Below are 22213 nucleotides of genomic sequence, written 5' to 3'. Positions count from 1 at the left end.
ACATTTTGGGGGAGATTTAAAAAGCGCAGTTGGGAAACATTTAACAAAAAATAAAGCCCAACTGTGGAGGATGGTTCAATAGGATTGGTACAATATTTCAATTGACAGATACCGCCGATTATTTGACTCAATGTCCAACAGATGTCACAATGTAATTAAATCTAAGGGCCAGGCTACTAGATATTAAAATATTTTTAAAATCCAAAATAGCTTTGCATTTAATTTATTTTTTTTTAAATCTATGTATCTATTTTAATGTCCACGAAATTTGCTCCTTTTTTACATTTATGAATTTAAAATATTTTTAGTTATAATTTTACTATAAATAATGGATAATTTTAGTTTGAAAGAAAAAAAAAATAGGAAAATGAAGACCAAACTTGACTTGACTTGAAAAAAAAATCTTATGAAGTCAATACAAAATTGAATCTTAAAAACTGTTTTGTGTTTCTATTTTAATATCCATATCTGTACATTTTTGAACGATAAGTTTATCTAGACCCAAAAAATACTAATTAATTCATTTTCAATTTTTTAAAATTTCATACAAAAACCTCCTTAGAATTGTAAAAATTAAAAAATCTTGACCCGTGTCAACTCTTTCGCCTCATCTCCCTCCTCATACGAATCCAATCGAAATCGTTGGCTTATGAAAAAGAGAGGAGATAATAGAAGGAAACTGAATAAAACAACAACAATTACTTGTGTGTGCTTAGAAAAATGCTAATCGGTTCAGTATAGTTCGATAGAACGAAAAAACCTTCATGTGGGTGCAGTGGGGCGTAGTGCGTAGTGCACTAGCTCCTCACACGCTAGATCGCTTGTTCAAGCCCAGCTCGGGTAAAAGTTCTTCAAAAATTAAATTGAACATAAAGCGATTAAGAACCACTAAAGGAGTCTGATGATCGGGTTGGCCCCCGTGAAATAGCTATAACTCCAGCCTATGAACTTGGTGGTAGCACACACAAGTTGTTGTTGTTTCATTCTTATATTCAATTCAATTTTTGATTTGTAAAAAATATAAAAGTTTAAGCTGTCACGTTTCTTATGAAACATGTAAAATACAAAAGAGAACCGTATTCAACTGAAAACCCTATAGACTGACAAAATGTAACACATTCAAGTGAATTAACAAAAAAAAAAAGAACCTATTAAAATTTAACTTACCCGAACCAATGAAATTAATAATTGTTTCATTATTTTGTATCGAGCTAATAGGCGTCGCTAATGTTGGTTGTATAAAATGCACATCAATTTCTTTTCGCAGTTGGTGGTGCCCTAGGACCCCTGTTCCTGTTGCTGTTCCTTTTGCAGCACCTGCGCTGCTACTACTGCTATTACCTCCTCTTCGGCTATCTTTATTTTGACTAAATACAGACGATGGCGGTGAAGTCACTCCTTGTTGACTGTTACAACTACTTTTATGATTTAAGTTACTGTTCTTATTATTATTTATATTTATATTATTTATTGTTGTTGAAGTTGTAGTAGATGCCGTTGATCCCATTGCTGACAAATTATTGCTGCCCTTTGTTGTGGTGTAGTTCTTATTCATCACAGAAGTGCTAGTTTGCTCGGCAGCAACAGCTGCAGCTTTCTTAGCTGCAGCTATAATTGCTGTTTCAATATCATCACACGTCTCTAATGACGGTAATGTTGTTGAAGCATTGCAGCTAGTAATAATACTACTACTACTGATTTGCTCTTGTTGTTGTTGTTGTCGTTGGCTGTTACGTTTGTTCATTGTTGAAACTTTAGTATTGAATTGATTACTATTTGTATTTGTTTTAAGTTTGCTTCTTTCAAAACTGTGTTTCTGTTGATTATAGTTCGGTGAAGAGAAGGAGGATGATTTAGACTTGGACGTTTTGCTTGAAGATAAAGTGATAGACTTTGAAGCAGGAGCATTTAAAACGTACGTGCCCGATGATGCGGATGAGTTTGATGAAGTTGACGAAGACGACGAAGCCGATGATGATAAAGATTCTTTGGATGGCGACGTCGATGCAGACAAGTAAACGGTATTGGTAATCAAAGCGTCCGTCGATAACGATCTGTTTGTTATTATTGTTCCAGTAGATTGTTGAATTATTCTCTTTCCTTTTGTCGCATCGTAATTGCTACATATGCCACTATCAGATGATTGGTCTATAACTAACGAAGAATTAGGCGACGATGTGTGTTGCATCATAATTAAAGCATCATCACTATTATTGGTCACATCCAAAGCAGTGCTGCCTCCGGTTGTATTGAAATTTCCACCAGAATCATCAAAGCCCTGTGGAGTCGTCGAATTAACATTGGTGGCAGTAGCAGAGTAACGCTTTTGAAATACAACTGAATTTGGTTGGGACGACGGTTGACTGTCGTCAAAAAGCCTCAGTTCCTCTTCATTGAAGTCACCAAAAGTAAATTCGTTTCCAATACATGATGATAAACCACCAGCAGTGGTATCATCATTTAGTATAATCACAGCTGGACGATTTGAATATTTATTATTACTATTACTATTATTATTATTATTATTATGACTATTACTACAACTAGATTTATTATTATTATTATTATTTAAATTAAAATTATGATGATTATGATTTATTTGATTTTTATTATTTATATTGGAGGACGTTGTCGATGATGATGATGATGATAATGTTGTTGTCGACTGCGTAATCGAGGAGTAATTCTCATTAGTTAGTAATTTCTCTTTTTTACTCTTTTTTGTTGCTGAATGCTGTTGCTCTGCAAGAACTTCATCACTGACTTTGGTATTTGGTTTTGATTTTTTGTTGCTTGAGGGTGTAGAGTTTCCAAGTGTTGTACAACTGGTAATACTATTCATTTGAATTGTAACCGTACCTGACGGGGAACTTGTTGCGGTCACTCCACCGACGTCCGATCCACATGCATTTGCAGTGCTGTGTCGCTTGACAGTCTTTTCCAGAGCTGGGTACTGATCAATGCTGTTATAAAAACTATCGGTCTCTACACTTTTTGATTTTTGCAATGGCATTTGGTGTGGCTGAGGCTGCTTTTGTATTTGCTTCTCAGTAGTTTTAATAGCGTCTGTTGTTGACGGCGATACCTGTAAAACAATTTCCGATGCGTGTTCTTCGTTTTTACCTGCTGACGTGAGGCTTTGGGAATAAGAAATCTGTTTTACTATTGTGCTAATGTTGGGAGTCGTGCTGCCATTGTTGGGTGTGGTGGCACTTATTTCGTTTGCAATTAACTCTGGAAAATCGCTCTTCACACTTTTCTTTGATTTTTTTGTCACAGAGTTGACAGCAGCAGGCATAGCGTTTGCATTGACTTCTAGTTCTGTGTGCGAAGAGTTGTTGCTACTGGTGTTAGAGGCAGTTGAGTCGATAACTACTCCCGTAGTTGGGCAAACAACTGGAGTAGCAGTAGCTGTTGCCATAACCGCTGCGGCAGCGGCAGCAGCTGCTGCAGCAGCAGCAGCAGCAGCATCTGTTTTTCGTGCTATTTCTGCATATGATCTTGGTTGATTCTGATGATGATGGACCTGAGGACTTCTTCCGCCAGCCGATTCAATAGGTAATGAATGAACAGAGTCTAAATCACTAGAATCTGACTTTTCTGAAGGAGGCATAGATGAAGTTGATTTCCGGCGTGACTTATCATTATTGCTGTTGTTGTTGAAGGAACCCATATAAGCATCACGATCATTGCTGAAATTTGAATGGTATTTTCGGTTTTGGTACATTGGGTTTTTATGGGAATTTGAGGAATTATTGTTCTTGCTTTCTTCTGTCAGCTGTCGCTGTTTCTTGGGCTTCTTTTTTTTCGTCACCACATGGAATTCGGCTGATTCACATGAAATCGACTCCATTGAAACCACAATATTAGAATCGCTTTTCTTTCGCTTTTCAACCACCTTCTCTAGTTTTTCACTAAAATCTTTCTCCTTTGATTTTCTCTTCTCCTTGTCTTTTACCTTCTCTCGAACTTCTTCAATGGCATTGTTTTCTCCCAAATAGGTCAGCTCTTCTGTTCCCCAAGACCTTCTCTCGCCCTTACGGTTTGTTCCTGTATTATTTCCTCCCACTGCCGCCGCCGATGATGACACTATTTGTTTATCCTTGATATCAACATTTTTGTTTTTGATATTACTCTTGTTTCGCATGGTAACATCATCACCATCCATTTTTGAACACGATCTGAGTTCCTCTAGGGAATTGCTTCTTTTAATTTTACCTTTTTCTTTATCTTTCTCTCTGTCTCGTTTCTTTTCTTTCTTTTTGCTATCAGCAAATTTGTTGACTTTTTCGTTTTGTTTTGTATCCTCGGAACTTTCAATATACTTAACCAGCTCTTCTATTGGATCTGACCCGCGGTATCCTTCCACAGATTGAACATCAAGAGTTTTCGTATTTCGTTCCGATTGGGTTTTTTTCTTTTTAGCCTTCGATTGCTGGTTTGGTTGGTTTACTGTGAAGGTCGTATTGAGTGAATTGCCATTTTCGTCATATTGTTTCTGGTGGAGAAAACAAAGGATTACATTTTATTAAAATTAATTTACAAACATAGGCCTCGAGAATATACGCTCACCGAAATCGGTTTCGAAGCAGAAAATGATGGCATTTTGACGAGTTCGGATTTTTCGCCCAAGCTAGCGTCTACTGTGCTTTTGCCACGTTCTAAGGTTGTAAAGTGAACTGCTTCATCAACATAAGAAGTAGTGTTGTTGGGTGAAAAATCACTGGTCAAAACCGAACCGATTATGTTTGCCCGAGGGATTTTCATTTCAATTCCATCGAAACGATCTAATTGAATACCCTAAAAGAACAAAACGTTTTTTTTTGTTTAAACAATTCCCGCTTTGAATTTATAATGTAACATTAGTTAAATATATGCAACTTCTACATTTATTATTAATACAAATTTTAACACTTTCTCAGGCATGAGGGATAACAGTTAATTTAAAACTCTAATTGTTTTTTTTTAATTCAAGAGCATGACAAAATTAAGGTACCAGCGAAAGTGTTAAACAATAAGCAGGAATTGCCATATGTTCAATAGATATAATGTAAAGCTTATATTTACCTGTGACAGCAAATCATTGTGTTGGTCAATATAATTTTCATTCATTTCAACGGTATCTGTAGAAACAACGGCTGTTGCAGAGGCCAGAGCGGCGCATGTAGCACTTGCTGCACTACCAAATGTTGCGGCAAGTGAAATGACGTTCTTTATTCCTTTAATTCCTTTGGGTCCTTCGCATACTCCACCGCAACCGCCCACAATAGCAAAATCGTTTTTAGATGGTGCCGAACAAGCTTTAGTGGAGATTGTTACTTCAGCGGCAATGCTACCACCAATATTCGCCGATGGATTGAGTGCCAAGATGGAGTTTTTCGATGGTAAAGTTCCGTGACAAGCTGTTGTGGTAGTGGTGTTAGGCCGTGGCTCGTTTTTCTCGTGACTCTGTTTGGTTGGTTCTTCATTCAAAAACGGTTGCTCGTAAACACTGAGGCTGCAGTTGGAAACATTAACGTTGCTCGGCAAGCTGCCTCCTTCACGCTGCCGGGACGAAACAGATGAATACTTTTTTGGACGCGAATTGTGGTTGTGACGGCGGTTACGTTGGCCGCCGTAATTATAATCACAGTCGAGAGAATCGTTGCGTACCGCTTCGACTAGATCTTGCAAGGATCCACCCTGCTTTTGGCTGTTCGAAGTCGAGGTACGTGGTGTGTACAGTGATGTCAGCGCACGAAATGCAAATTTATGATCTTCTTTCTCCTTTTCGGCTTTATCCAGTAATTGCTAAAAATTTAATAGATAGTTGTTTTTGATAATTTGTATTAATTTTAGTATATTATTTACTTACTAAGAAAATGTCACTCTTATTTTCTTTATCGCGTGGATTTTTGTAAGAATATGCTTCGTCTAGCAGCTGTTTAAAACGATAATAGTCCCAATCTTTAAGTCGACTCTCTTCCCAAGTTTCCGATTTCTAAAGTGATAAAATATTATTGAATTAAAAATTTAATTGAAGATAACAACAACAAACAAATACTTCTTAAATATATACATCTGAGCAATACTTAACATAGAATAAGATCCGTTAAAAAGGACCTCTGATAAAAGTACTTGTCTTTGTTTATCTTATTTAAAATATAATGTGGATTATTTGTTAAACCTTTTGACCCTGATTTGAAAGTCAAATTATTTTTATCAAAAATAAATATCAGATAATGACACAATGTATCGAGAATCAGTGCCAAAATTGCCAGATGTAATCAGAGAAGCCACATCTGACGTGGTGGGTTTCAGCAAGCTGCTAACTAGAAGCCCCTGGTTTGATGAGCAATGGCGTCAATGTGTGGAAATATCTTAGTGGAACCGCACTCAATGCTGCGGATACGAAAGGACTACTTCTGCAGACTGTATAACTACGAGTACGAACAGAATCACAGTTTCAGATAGGATGATCCATTCAGTATAGACGACAAAAGCTAACAATCCCATCTTTCCATCTTAGACGTAGTAAAGATTGCCATATCTTAGCTGAAGTCTAACAAGACCGCTGGAGCAGATGGTTTGAATGCCGAGCTTTTGTAAGGCAATTTAAAGGTAATTTATTTAGGAGTATGCACCAATTTATTTGTAAATTATGAACCTCTGTATATTGAAAAAAGGAGACGCTGCTGCACCAACTATAGGGGAATCAATTTCCTGAAAGCATCTACAGGAACGAACTGATGTGCTGTCATGGGATTTCTTTAACATCGTCCTTGAAAAATAGTGCAGTGCTCCCTCGCATATACTGATGACATTCAAATAAATGGGGCTTTTGTGAATATTAAAAGAAAGACTGCGAAAATTCGTTTAGCGCTTAATTAGAAAGGACCAACAATATAGACGTGTGGGTCAAAAACTAGTTAAGGACTTAGTCTAACTGGGCTCCGCTATTAATGCAGAACATAATTAAAAGCCCTCTCTCGAGAAACTATATAAGGCTCTAATCATCCCCGTCTTGCTATACCATGCAGAAACTTAGTTTATGACAATAGCCAGAAGTTCAACGACTGAAATGGCGAGGTGAAGTAGGGCGCATGGAAACCAATGCCCTCCCCGGAAAGTCTTCGAATCCACGCCCACAGACAAACCGGTACAGGAAGGCCGCGGAGTAGGTGGTAGTGATACACAGACTGAAGTGTTAAAAAGTGTTTTTTATTTATTATATGTAGCAACAATAAATATATCGAATTTTTCAATAGGAATTTGACAACTTTGAATTTAATTTTTGAAAGCATTCTTTCACTAAGCATACATTTTCATCGCGTTAAAGTGCACAAACAAGCAAAGTCTGCAAATTAAACGATTGTCTACAGAATATCGGAATCGAGGACCGTAACTTTAAGAGCGTTAAATGGGTTTGTCTAAATGTCGAAGACATCGCTAACATTCAGGCGTCCTTAGCATATGATCCAAATCAGCCAATTACAAGGCGTTCTCAAGAATTAGACATAGCTCGTATTTTGCGTAAGGATCTTGGTTTACACCCATAAAAGATCAAGCTGACTAAAGAATATAAGCCAATGGACCATTTGAAGCGACGTACGTTCCTTTCCGATTAATCTCTGGACAAGATGCACCAAGATGATAAATTTTATCGCAATCATTTTTAGAGAGAAAAATCATTTTTGACTGAATGGGTTTGTCAATAGGCAAAACATGCATCATTCGTCGAGTGAAGACCCACATTCGCTTTCTGAATTGCAATAACAATCGTCACGTTATTGTGAATGGAAGATATGAATTTGGATAACAGGTTTTAACAGGATAGTGCAACAAGCCACACAGCCCACCTTAAAATCGATTTATGAAAGAGTACATTTGAAAAGTATTATCTCAAGAAATGTACCAGTCAATTGACCGCGTCAATTAAGCGCCTTTAGACTATTTTCTTTTGAGGTATGTTACGTTATTGGTTAATGCTAAAAACCGACGATGTTGAAAAAGCTCAGAGCCAACATTGCACTCGAAATAGTGGTAGTTATCTAACGTCCAACAAATCAACCAATGCAAATGTGGAGGCTGTGATATGAACGTAGGTATTTGTGTTTAATTCATTAATGTTTTGAATGAATTTTAAAACAATAATGAAGACTTTTTTAAATAGCATTATTAAAATTGAAAAGCTATGCTTACATTCAAAAACCACTATTGTCGATTAGTGTAAGGAAATATATACTCAAGAAATTCAACGAGCTCGGCCCAAAAGTCATGTAAAATATCGTCAGGGATATTGAATCATGCAATTACTTGGGGTCTCCATTGAACATTTCCGATGACAGGACTATCGGCTTGTTATCAGATAATCCAATAGAGACCAACAATCTAACATTCAGTCCATGTTACGGTCATCGCAGTTTAAATTATTCGAGCGGATCAAAATCCTGTCATCAAATTTGACGTTTGTGTTGTATGTAAAGGTGACCGTCTATTTTCAGTCTTTTTGAAATTAAAAATTCATTTCGTTATAATTTTCTTCGAGTGTCTAAATTCATTAATTCAAAGTTATCTTTACTTGGCACAGATCAGCTTCAAAGCCGTCGACCAACATCCTAAGAAAATTCTTATTGTCTGTACCGTCCTCCCATAGTAAGTCCTTGAGTAGGTGCGCCTCCAAATCATGAATTTCCCGTACTTCGAGAAATGGATTCACCCAAAACCTGTGTTTTCTTTTATCCTCTTGAATAGTAAGCTGTTGTAGTTCCTCAGCTTCTTAACCAGCATAAATTTGTTTTAACATTTATTTATGTATTTAATTTGTTTGAAATTTAATTTTGTAAAAAAACAATAACTAACGACAATTAAGGTAAATCAACAAAAGAGTGTCAAATGTGACATTTGAGGTTGCTCATGGTAATACATTATACCTATGCCCAGTAAAAAAAAAAAAACAATGAATTGCGGAAGAGAAGCTGGATTGGATTTTACTCTTGGGTTAGGTCAAAGAGCCTGACATCATTCTACGGTATGTAAACGTAGATCTGTCTATTCCAAGGGCGGATAACCAATTAAAGACGTCGTTACCATCAAAATAGAAATCAGTTGAAACTATTGAATTTTTGAACACTCGAAATGAATGAGTCCTCCACACTATAGCTTTGATTTATATGGACTTTTTCTTGTTCCCAAAACATCAAAAATAAATGTCTTCTCCGGAAGAAGCTAAAATATGTTTTGGGGTGCTCTCAGGCAAAGTGGTAATTATGAATTTCAGTACAAAAACTAAATTCTACTTAGGTATTAACTAATTAACTGTACATTTAGAGCCAACTATATTCTCTCTACTTAAGTGACTAATTCACAATATAAAATGCACCCTGATCGCCTGATCGATCGGGTATACGCGAACGCCGCCATTATCCATTTGGTGTTTAATTTGCTTTACTCAAAACCATAAACCAATAACCGATTTTAAAAAGCATTTTCGACTTGTATTTTGTAAATACAATTGTATAATAAAAATCGAATTATATTCAATGAATAATGTTCTATGTAGGCACGCGTCTACAACGATCCGGTGCGTCGTCACTTCAAGAACATTTGTTCAGGTTTAAATGTTGTCCTTGAAGTCAAATAACTAGAAATTTAAATACCATCTTGCTCTTGTAGTATTCCAAAAAACATAATCCTTGCAAAGCGATGAGAATTTGATAGTCAAAGAACCTATGAAATTTTGTTGCTATGCATATTTTAAGCTGACCATTAAAATTATTCACAAGCCTGAAGATAGGTACATATATTAGCGCACAAATGCAACAAATGTCTAGCCTTAAAGTTGAAAAAGTCATTAAAATAATGTTCATTTCGGCAAAATTCTCTTTGTAAGTTAAAACTTTTGTTATACTCTTGAAATAAGGAACACAAATCATATTCCACCTTAATAAATTATCGGATCACTTTAGGTACACATTTGTATTTACAATATTACTTTAAAGTTTTAAGTTCACCAATTTTATTTACACTTCTTTTGATTTATTTTTTAAAAAAAATTTAAATCAACCACATTTTCTAAACAAAATTCACAGAAATCATCTTCAGACTCAGATTTCACTGGTGCATTTTTTAGTTTTGGAGAATAACGGCAAAATCTTGCGTTGCGGTTAAAATGTGGAATGAATTCTGGTTCACTCTCATAAAGAATATTTTTGTCTCCTTCTCACTTTAAGAATTTTAAGTGAATGAGTCTTTTCTTGAGAAGTTTTGTTCATAGCCTGCTATTTAAATTCACTTTACATAGTATGTAACTTAACAGAAATGTACATCAACTTTTGTATACTATTAAGTTGAGGGTTGCCTTATTGTTTTTATTAACTAGACTAAACAACATTTTATACAATTATTATAGGTAGGTAGAATTTATAAATAAATATAATATCAGTGAATAATGTCAAAATATTATCTTATTGGACAAGACAAACTTAAGCTTTGGAAAGTAGATAAGTCGCTTACTATCAACATATACATACTTTTGTGAGTCTCCTATACACCAAAATACTAAATATTACTACTAAATGGAATTAAATGACAGCGGAATGATCTCCATGGGCGAAAGTGTAGTTTTGCGATCAATGGTAAAGGTGTTTTGTAGTCGTAAGCAAGGGCTTACAATTTGCCATCTTTATTCGCAAAGCTTGCTCCCTAAAATGTATGAGTTTAGAGAAATATTTGTTAATTCCAAAGTTGATGCGATCTGTGTGTCGGAAACTTGGTTCTTGTCAAATGTAAATGATGCTGTTTATGCTTTAAATCGTTATAAAATTTTTCGTTCGGATAGGAAAAATCGCACTGGTGGAGGTGTAGCTATTTATATAAGAGAAGCTCTCAATTGTAAGCTTAAATGTTTTTCACTCATTGGATGTCCTATTGAATACCTTTTTGTAGACATAATGTTAGGAGTTGATTTTGTTCGCTTAGGAAGCGTTTATAGACCAAATAGAAATGTCGATTTAACACCTATATATTCATTAATGGATGAATTTTCAACCACTGCAAGAAACGTTATTGTATGCGGTGACTTTAACAGCAATATGAGTTGAAAGTCAACTCAGCGAAATTATGGAAGCGTTTGATTTACATTTAGTAAATACCCAAATGCCTACTCACTTCACCAACACCTCAAGTACCCTTCTAGATTTGTTTTTTGTAAATAATATTGACAAAGTACTCTTTTATGACCAAATTTCTGTTCTTGCTTTTTCAAAACATGACCTCATCTTTCTAACTTTTGACTTAAGTTGTATATAACTTACATTATCAATACAATCTTTTTGACCTGTGATTTTCCTTGTCAGTGGAAAAATGCAAAAATTATTCCAATACCTAAAAACTCATCGGGTGAGGAATTTAGGCCGATTTCAATTCTTCCCTTTTTGTCCAAAATCTGCGAACGAATTATGCATAAACAAGTTAATGATTATCTCGTACGTAATGATCTTCTCGTCTCAGTTCAGTCTGGTTTTCGTGCCAAACATAGCATTTGATACCACAGCAATTTTGAAAGTAGTTGAAGACATAAGAGCGCAACTAGATGAAGACCAGGTTACTTTTCTTGTCTTACTGGACTTCTCCAACGCATTTGATATGGTTGAATACTCTATTCTTATTGATAAGATGAGCCACCGTTTCAATATGTCTTCTTCTGCTGTAAAATTGTTTTCATCGTATCTTAGTGATAGAAAACAGGCTGTCTTCTTAGACACTGCCTTATCAAATTTGTGTCCTGTGATACGGGGCGTTCCACAAGGATCGATTTTGGGCCCTCTGTTATTTTCTATGTACATAAATGACATACAACATACAATCTTGAATTCATCGAAACATTTTTATGCTGATGATATTCAAATCTATAAAAGCTGCCCTCTTGGGCTCATAGAAAACTGTGCCAATGATCTGAACGATGATCTCCAAAGAATTATGAGGTGGTTGGTAATCAATGGTCTCTTGCTCAATCTGAAGAAATGTAAATGCCTTGTTATCTCGAAAAAGAAGCTAGATCTGTCTTATTCTCCCTCAATTATGCTTGGTTCTTAAAAAATAGAATTCGTGGATAAGTCAAAGAATTTAGGGTTGGTATTCAACCGAACTTTGACATGGAATGACCATATTAATGAAGTTGTGGGTAAAACATATGGGGTTATTCGAACTTTATGGACAGCTCAAAACAAAGACAAGATTAGTTCTCGTTAAGACTTTAGTTATACCAGTTCTCGTGTATGGTTGTGAAATATTTCATAACTGTGATACTGAAAGCAAAAGAAAACTTCAAGTAGCATTCAATAGTGCTCTGCGCTATGTTTACAATCTGAGGAGATTCGACCATATTTCACATTTGGAAAAAAAATTATTATGCATGTCATTTTTTAATTATATGAAGTTTCGTACTATGTGTTTGTTATTTTCAATTCTAAAAACTATGCAGCCGTCATATCTTTTTGATAAAATCCGGCTTTCGACATCCAACAGATCTGCTTGTTTAATTTTACCACATTACACCTGCCTTACATCCGAGAAACACATCTTTATCTCAGCTATACGCCTTTGGAATACCGCGAAACTTGAGAGAACTAAGTGACAAGCAACAACTTAGTGACGAGTTAAGACTGTATTTTATTAACCAAAGCAACTAGCTAATTTTCACCCCCAAACCCGCTCCCATTTACCCTTATCAAGCAACTTCAACTTTAACTTTAACTTTTGTATGCTTGGAATAACGTAATGTTACTATGATTAATTTGTTTTATGTTTTTTTTTTTTTTTTTTTTTATTATTTTGTAAGCATTTAATTATTTTTTGTTATATTGTAAAGCTTTGTAATTTAAATATTTTTAATTTTCACAAATTTATAAGTGTACTCTTACTGTGAATTGGAATATAATAATAAATAATAATAATAATATAAATTGGTTTTGACATTTTGTTTACAAGTGATTCGTTTCTATGCTGTCAGAAGCGCTGTTGACGTTGTGATCTACTTATTTCGCATGACTTTGGGGAAATTTAAGTTTTCGTTGCCGTTAATCTGTTTCTCCAATAACTATTAAGTCAACTTTATAACTCTGTGATTTGTTTGTTAAGTGCACAATTTTATTTAAAGTTTTTTGGCATATTGGAATAGGTTAGGTTATAGTGGCTGTCCAAGATGGAAACGGACACACTTAGGCCAGTTTAATGGCCCATTGTGATACCACATGAATCTTGAGGTTTCCTCCTAAGCTCAATGGAACCAGCTTGAGTCCCTTACAAAACGTGAGAGGCTGATTATACCGATATTATTTAGATCGTTAAAGAAGAATTCTCCCAGGTAATTCTTGCGTTTTCGAGCTAGAGCAGGGCATGTGCAAAGAAGATGAAGAACCGTTTATTCCTCTTCCTCGTCCATACAGCTTCTTCAAAAGTCATTTGAGAATACGCCTAGTCTCGTGGCGTGCTTGCCTATTAGACAGTGTCCGGTTATGACACCTATTATCGAGCTTATATGCGATCTGCTTAGAGAGATCAAGCACCTTGAACGTTTTAAATCCAGTGTTGGCCAGATGTTTTTTGTGGCTTGACACGTGATGATGTTGTTCCACCTAGTGCCTGCCCTCCTCACAGCGTCTTGCATTAGCAGCAGTTTACAAGTAGCGATTGGTATGCCAGTACTTGCCAAACGTGGTAGGATGGGCTGTACTGTACCGTTCCTGGCGAGTTCATCTGCCTTACAGTTACCTGGAATGTCTCTATGGCTCGGCACCCAGCAAAGGTGAATATTAAACTGTTGCGCCATCTCCTTTAGAGATGATCGACAGTTATGAACTGTTATAGAGTTTGTAGTGACAGAGTCTAGAGATTTGATAGCGGCCTGGCTGTCAGAGAAAATACGGATATTGATATCACGTTTTCTTTGAGCCATGACAAGACTTCTTTAATCGCCAAAAGTTCCGCCTGGAACACGCTACAATGATTGGGAAGGCGGAATGAGAGACTTAATTTCAGTCGTTCAGAGTACACACCTCCACCAACCCTTCTTTGGTTTTTGACCCATCTGTGTACAAATGGATTGACTCATCCTCCAAGAATGTCCTGTCCTCCCAAAAAGATCTGGTAGGTATAGAAATCTGGAAGTTTCTGTCGAATTGTAGTTGGGGGATGGTGTAGCCTGTGTGCTTTGGAATTGATTCTAAGTACCTTAGAATTACGGAGTGGCCAATGTTGTTGTTAGTCCACTGCGACGAAGCATTGAGGCGGATAGCAGAGCTTGCAGCTATTTGTTTGCTAAATATGTCAAGAGGTGCAAGGTAGAGTAAGGTGTCCAGTGCCGCAGAAGGGTCCGTGCAAAGCGATCCGCTTATACATAGGCAGGCTGAACGTTGGACTTTATTTAACTTATCCCTGTTTATACCTTTCTCTAAAGCAGTCCACCAAACTGCCACACCGTACGTTAAAATCGGTCTGATTACCGTATGTATAGCCAATGCGTGATTCTGGGTTGTAAACCCCATTTACTACCAATAGCTTTTTTGCAAGAAAAGAGAGCTACAGTAGCTTTTTTGACTCTTTCCTGTACGTTGCGTTTCCAATTTAGTTTTTTCTCTAAGACAAGACCCAGGTATTTAGCCTCGTCTGAGAATTTTAATTGGATTCCTTTAATATAGGAAGGGTTGACAAATGGAATTTTGTATCTCCTCGAAAATAAGACCAGATCGGTTTTGTGTGGGTTAACACCCAGTCCACACCGATCAGCCCAAAGTATTAGTCTGTCCAAGGCATTTTGTAAGAGTTCTTTTAGGATATTAAGATGCTTTCCTGAAACTGCTATAGCAACGTCGTCCGCATAGGTTATCACTCTGAAACCTTCCACATCCAGACTAGTTAGGATTTCATTCACCACTAGGTTCCAGAGGAGAGGGGATAGAACACCACCTTGCGTTGTCCCTCTACTTACTAATCGTCTACTAGAGGGGTTGCCCAGTTTTGAGTTAATTATTCTGCTAATAAGCATTAAATGAATTAACTCCCGAAGCGAACTATCTACATTTAGAGATGTTAGTGCAGATGTGATTGCAGATGTGTCCACGTTGTTAAAGGCACCTTCGATGTCAAGGAAAGCAACCAAAGTGAACTCTTTATGATGGAGGGAATATTCGATGGTGCGTACTAAAGTGTGTAACGCTGTTTCCACCGATTTACCTTTACAGTAGGCATGTTGAGACGAAGACAGAAGTCTTGTATCGATACGTGCCCTTAAATGGATATCAATCAATCTTTCCCGGGTCTTAAGAAGGAATGATGATAGACTTATAGGTCGTAGATCTTTAGAATTGACTTGGGAGCATTTACCTGCTTTAGGTATAAAAATAAGTTTAACTTCTCTCCATGCCGAGGAAACATGGACCAGGTAAAGACAGCTGGTAAAAATTGCCTCAAGGATTGGAATAAGAATAATACAAAAGACAACTTATGATCGACTTGTAACCTGTGTAAGGATTTTTAACGTAGATTTATTTAAGAACTCGATTTTAATTCAACATAAATAACTTAGATTTATTGACTTGTATAAATTGGCTTTCTGGATTTAAAAACAATGAACAAGATGATTTAATTTTTGTAATCAAAAAGATTACAAAAATCAAAGTGCAGCTTAAAATACTTCTGTTAATTTAGTTCAAAAAAAGTAGGCTTCTAGCCCAAAGTGTAACAACTACCGCCTTAAAAAACAAAAAAAAAAAAACTAAAAAATTCAACAAATGAAACGATATCAAAAATCAAATTATATGAATGACTATGTAGTTTTCTGTCGTTTAAGGAAAGAGTTTGTATTTCTTTCTAAATTTTAATATTGTCATTGTTTCCAATCAATTGAATTGAAATTAAAATTTAATCTAAATCAGTTTTGGAATTTTATTAAGTCAAAGTGTAAAAGTGTAGGTTTTCCAGCGACAATGCCCTTTAATCAGAATTTTTCATGTGAACCTACTGGAATCAATAAATTTGTTTGCTGACTACTTTCAAATTATATATAATTCTATCTGTAAATGAAGTAAATGATGAATAACTTAAATCTATTCCATCTTTCATTGACCATCTAATATTATTAATAACATAGTACCAAATAGTTGTGACAATACACTGTATATCCCCAACAAGGTCTAGACACTAGGGAAAAACTTAAATGGGCTATTAACAGCTTTAAGCCATATAAATATGCAGGTCCGATGCATATTTATGCAAGTTTTCTTATACCCATCCCGTCAATCAATCGAAGACATAAAGGACTCCGCAAGGCTCAGCAAAGTTTTATCGAAGGAACATTGTAATCCTTCATTTATAAAAAAGTCTGATGGAACCTGGACAGCCTCTCCAGCCGAATCTCTTGAGCTACCGATGAAGACGCACTTTCCGGGTTGCGAGAGTGATAACCCCGAATCGCCTGAAACCACAGAGCTAAACGTAGCTCATGTGGAGCAAGTCAATTCCGTTATAACCAGCGGATGATTTGGTGCTATTGGTGTCAGGAAAGTACACCTCTGTGATTAGTGAAATCACGGAGTCAGCTTTGAAGAAAGTTAGCAACTGGGCCACGAGTTGTGGACTAGGAGTTAACCAAAGTAAAACTGAACTGTTGCTCTTTACCACCAAAATAAAAAAATTAAAGGTCACAGCAACACTACGAAATTGATTCCCTCAGATATTATCTCGGTAGACACTGACTACTGCAGTCCTACTTTTAACCTTAGTAAGGGTTTTAAGGTTATTTTCCCATCGAGAAAAGATTGGGAGGATGACATCGTGTCGATAGGTTTCGACACAACCATCCTTACTGACGGCTCAAAGATGGAGTGCGGAGTTGGTTCTGGGATCTTTTCTGAGTCCCTAAATGTAGCCAAATCCTTTAGGCTTCCTGACTTTGCTAGCGTTTTTAAGGCTGAACTGCTGGCAATAAGGGAGGCATGTAAGATACTTTAAAAAAAAAACCAAACCAAAACCGAAATGTGGCTATCTTTACCGACAGTCAGTCAGCTGTCAAAGCCATTAACTCGGCCATATATCCTCATATAAATTGGTCCCGCAATGTCGCGATGTGCTGCGAACCTAAATGTTAGCCTCTGTGTCACCCTCATCTGCGTTCCGGGCCATAGTGGTATCGTGGGAAATGAACGGGCTGACGAGCTAGCCAGGCAAGGATCGGCTCACTTGCGGAAATGGTTAACATTCCTCTTGGTGCTTTGAAGAGTAAAATCTTTTCTATCTACCAAACTGAATCAAACCGAAGGTGGAGCAATTTACCCAACTGCATTATATCTAGGAAGATATGGCCCACCTATAACAAAACCCGTACAAACGATCTTCTATGCAGGCCAAGGCAAGACATAGCCAGGATTGTTGCGGTTTGTACCGGAGAAGTAAGGTATCTCCTACAACACCTTTTGCCGTAGTAGTAGTTACCTAAGAGAAAGTGAAACGATAATCTATTTCCTCTGCAAACGTCCTGCTTTGGCAAACACTAGAATGAAATACTTTGGAAAAGCATTCTTTCAAGAACTTGTTGAGCTATCTCAGACAAAGATTAGAGACCTAATCTTTTTTCTCAATGCGATAAAATGGCTCTAACATAATCGCTATGAAGTTTCTCTATCAATCTATCCCTTTCAATCAAAGGTCAAACGAGTTTTTGGTTTCAAAACGGCGCACTACAGCGCTAATTAGATCTCAGGCTAGGTTGCCTTGAGATCGCCATTTCTACCTACCTACCAATGATGAAAAACTACTTCATGCTACTGTAAATGTAAATCGGTGGAAACAGCGTTACTCACACTTGTACGCACCATCGAATACTCTCATCATAGAGAGTTCACTATGGTTGCTTTTCTTGACATCGAAGGCACATTTAACAACGTGGACACATCTGCACTAAAATCTCTTAACGTAGAGAGTTCGCTTGGGGAGTTAATTCATTTAATGCTGACAAGTAGAATAATTAATTCAAAAGTGGGCAACTCTTCTGCTAGAAGATTCGTTAGTAAAGGGACATCGTAAGATGGTTCCTCTGGAACCTAGTGGTAAATGAAATCCTAACTGGTCTGGTCTATGCGGATGACATTGCTATAGCGGTTGAAGCAAAGTATCTTAACACTCTAAAAGAACTCTTACAAAATGCCTTAGGCTAGGCATACACGATGAACATGTTCGGCGAACCTGCTCGTGTTCGCTGTTTTTTTTCTTGTGTAAGGGCTTGTATGCGAACCGTTCGCTGTTGGCGAAAATTAGCGATGTTTCTTTGCTGTCATGTGGCCATGTTCACGAACAAATTCTCATTTCTCATATGAATGTCGTTTAGTAAGCATTGAAGAAGATGGCAATTTTACCCAGGCATTGTGCAGAAATGTTCGTCAGAACATTTCAGATCTTCTTAGCTTTGTCCAGTGGCGAGGAATCGCAAAGTTGCAGATAACCTTTCATCAGGCGTTATGGCATCTCTCATAACAGTATCTTTTTTAATTATTAAATGTAAAGAAGTTCTCTACACGTTTGGCTTCCATTCGCAATTATTTGTTTAAATCTTCGTGTGAAGTTATCACTAGTTCTCTTAATAAATTAACATGAAAACGAATTTAACGTTTCTGAAGCCAGTCTTTCATCCACAACCTATTTTTTTTTTGTTCAAATAAATAAATGAAATGAATGTTCGTCGTTGTGTTTGTCGTGTGTGGGCTAACGCAAACGAACATGTTCGCTGAGCATGATCGGTGTGGACTGGGTGTTAACCCACACAAAACCGAATCAGTCTAATTTTCAAGGAAATACAAGATTCCATATTATGAACCCTCCCTATAGGAATCCAATTAAAGTTCTTAGACAAAAAACTAAATTGGAAACGCAATATACAAGAATGAGTCAAAAAAGCTACTGTAGCTCTCTTTTCTTGCAAAAAAAGCTATCGGTAATAAATTGGGCTTCCAAACCCGAATCACACAATGGTTATACACATCGGTAATCAGATCGATTATAATGTTTAATATTCACCTTTGCTGGCTGCCGGCCGTAAGACATTCAAGGAAACTGTAATGCAGATGAACTCGCCTGGAATGGTACAGTACAACCCATTCTACCACCTTTGGCAAATGCTGGCATATCAATCGCTACTTGTTAACTATTGCTAATGCAGCACGCTATGAAGAATCCACCAGATGAAACAACATTTCCACGTGTCAGGTCACAAAAAACAATTGGCCAACACTAGATTTAAAGCGATCAAGGTGCTTGCTATCTCTAAGCAGATCGCATATAAGCTCGATATTAGGTGTCATAACCGGACACTGTTTAATAGGAAAGCACGCAACGCGGCTAGGCATCTTCACTTTTTTTGTACATGCCCTGCTGTAGCTCAAAAACGCAACAAATTACCTAGGAGAATTCTTCTATAACGATCGAAATCATATTAACATAATCAGCCTCTCACGTTTTGTAAGGGACTCAAACTGATAAAATATAGACAAATGTGTGTCAATGTCCTACAATGGGTCGGTCTTTATATCATATAGTTCTATTATATTCTTTGGAAAGTGTTGAACTTAAAATCGTTCATGATTCCAAGGATCTTGGTCTCATCTTGGACGAGAAAATTATATTTAAACTTCACATTAATTAAGTTATTTAAAAAGCTAATTCAAAGTTGAGAACTTCAAAAAGAAATTGCTTAGATTTTAAAGATCCTTACACTTCTAAATACCTTTACTGTAGTATTGTTAGGCCTTTGTTCTTGGAATATACTTAAGTTGTATGGAACCCAACAGATCAATGTGATATAAACAAGATTGAAGGTGTTCATATGAAATTTTTGCGATTTGCTTTAAGACAATTCTTTAGGAAGTGTTAACACAATTTATTATTCGTAACAGTCAAAATGTTTGTTACAAAGGATTTAAACTCTACATTTGCGAAGAGAAATGTATAATCTAATGTTTGTTCGTGACATTGTTTTGTAGTTTTGTAGACTGCAGACATTACATTAGTCTTATTCTTTTAAATGTACCTTTAAGAGCTTTAAAACAAAGGCTATTACTATTTGAGGTTACACATAGTAAAGTCTTTAGATTACGAATTTAGATTTTATATATCGTAGAATAAAATGAAAATATATATATGTATGAATATTAATCAATGAATATTTTTGTATTCAAAGATATAAAATCAGAGTATTCAGAGCATACTGAGCACGTATTTTGAATAATTAGATATCATTTTGAAATGTATTCGAGGACTTGAAATCCAGAGTTTAGCGCTTGTAATTTTGTGAGTTAACAAGTAATATAATGAAGTATTTTTTCAAATTAACACATTTACCTCTTTCGTTAGAGCAACATGTTTTGTTTTGAGAATTAAAAAGTTCTACAACTTTGAAGCTATGAAGGAAACACGATTTTAAGTTTCACAACTCAGGATCTTTTTAGACACGAAAAAGAAAAACCACTACTATGACACTTTAAATGCCACCTGTATTTGATAATTTACAAATTCTTATGCTGCAGAGTTAAAACCATGAAGTGATTCACCTTTTTTTCTTCCCAATCTTTAGTAAATATGTAGGTACTAGGTGAAGTATTTCGCTTGATCGAAATCTCAATTGGAATACTCAAATGTACATACATAGATCCATCTCTATCCTTTTATGACGCTTCTTCAGACTTAAAAAAGAAAATGTTGGCAAAAGTAGAGTCGATAGTTAAATATTGTATTTTTTAAGAATAAATTAACATGCAACTTTTTTTCGTCACCCCAATTGTGTTCTCCTGTTCTAAGCATACAGCTACACCCAAATTGCGGCTGAAAATCTCGTTGATAGGCATTTTAAGTTTTGGTAACGTATTAAACTTTCTTAGTTTGTATTATTCACCAATGTAAATTAAAAGAGAACCATGCATGTGCATTGTACATTGTAAATATATATGTACATACATATTTATGCTACTATCAATTACTTAATGCCTTGCAAAATTTATTTTCGATGGCGAAATGTCTTCTCTGATCAAAAAACAGTTTTTATTTGTTTAGTAAGCATACGTACTTAGTCATAATATAAAAATGATTAATTCACCACAAATTACTGCGCATGATATTATTTATCCATGATCTAATTCGATTTGCTACTTTTATGGATATATTAGAGTTTTACGCTTGTCTCTACTCTGGGGTTTTATTTTACTTGCTTCATGTTGCATGGATGCAGCTTTTATTTTGTACGTTTTGTTAGAAATAAATATGTACTATTGAACAGAGCCAGGGCAGTAATAAATAGTGAGAATAGAAGCAGCACACACTTCGAAATACTATGATTTTCTCTTTACTGTGCACCACACGGTCAAATGAATCTTAAAAAAAAAAAACATAACACGATGGTGGAACTAATCCAAACAGCTGTTAAGTCAGCCGCGCAAGATTACAAAATCGTCTATCAACTTTTTAGGTTTACTGAAAGCAAAGCAAATAAACATAAAAAATAAGCTTTTGAAAAGTGAGAAGAACCATTGTCATGCCTTGGCCTTGATTTTAATCAAGTTGTATACTTGCTTAAATAAAATTGCTGATTTAACAGATTTAAAAAGCTGTGAATTGCTCACATACCTACATAAAATACAACAGTCAATAAATAATATTGATTTATAATATTTAACCAATAATTTAAAGGGGTCGATGTGCTTTTTGAGCTGGTTTATTTATTCAGTTGTTACAAATCGATAAGCATACAACTTTTAAAGTTGAAGTCAAGTAAGAAATATTAATCGATTATATTTCGCACCATAATGGATGTGTCATCATCTATTGGTTTCTTTAAAAATTAGGGTAAATACTTATCGAAAATTGTAGTTAATTATAACTAACAAACAAAAATCATATATTTCATAAACCTATATATTATTTTAAAGGTCGTATTAAAAAAACCATAGCCGAGAAGATTACTATTAAACCTTTTTTCCTGTTATTTAATCTGTTCGAGACCTGTTGTTTTACTTAAAATGTAGTAGTACCGGCCAATGATTTAAGTCACTTTGCAGAAATTATAGTTTGATTTAACTCCTAACTATTTTAAAACTTTTCATCTTTTGCAAAAAAAGTAATATTTTTTTTTTAATTTACAGGTACTCAAGGGGGGGTTAGGGAAGGATTTGAGAGTCGTTCAAGGGTAAACTGT

The 22213-nt window shown here is 35.8% G+C and overlaps 1 protein-coding gene across 1 annotated transcript in view; it reads right to left on the bottom strand.

Moving 5' to 3' along the window:
- The window catches only part of LOC129942970 (serine-rich adhesin for platelets), a 46436-nt gene that overhangs the window by 10329 nt on the left and 13894 nt on the right, over positions 1-22213 (bottom strand). Inside the window, exons 2-5 of the mRNA XM_056052161.1 lie at positions 5855-5980; positions 5068-5790; positions 4573-4800; positions 1168-4498 (exon numbers count right to left, since the gene is read on the bottom strand). Of these exons, the coding sequence (XP_055908136.1) occupies positions 1168-4498; positions 4573-4800; positions 5068-5790; positions 5855-5980 (4408 nt within the window). The remainder of the gene's footprint in view (positions 1-1167; positions 4499-4572; positions 4801-5067; positions 5791-5854; positions 5981-22213) is intronic.

This window comes from Eupeodes corollae, chromosome 1, assembly GCF_945859685.1.
Source record: "Eupeodes corollae chromosome 1, idEupCoro1.1, whole genome shotgun sequence".
Lineage (NCBI taxonomy): Eukaryota > Metazoa > Arthropoda > Insecta > Diptera > Syrphidae > Eupeodes > Eupeodes corollae.
Note: the sequence above shows the minus strand (reverse complement) of the source record. Positions and strands in the feature narration are given on the sequence as shown.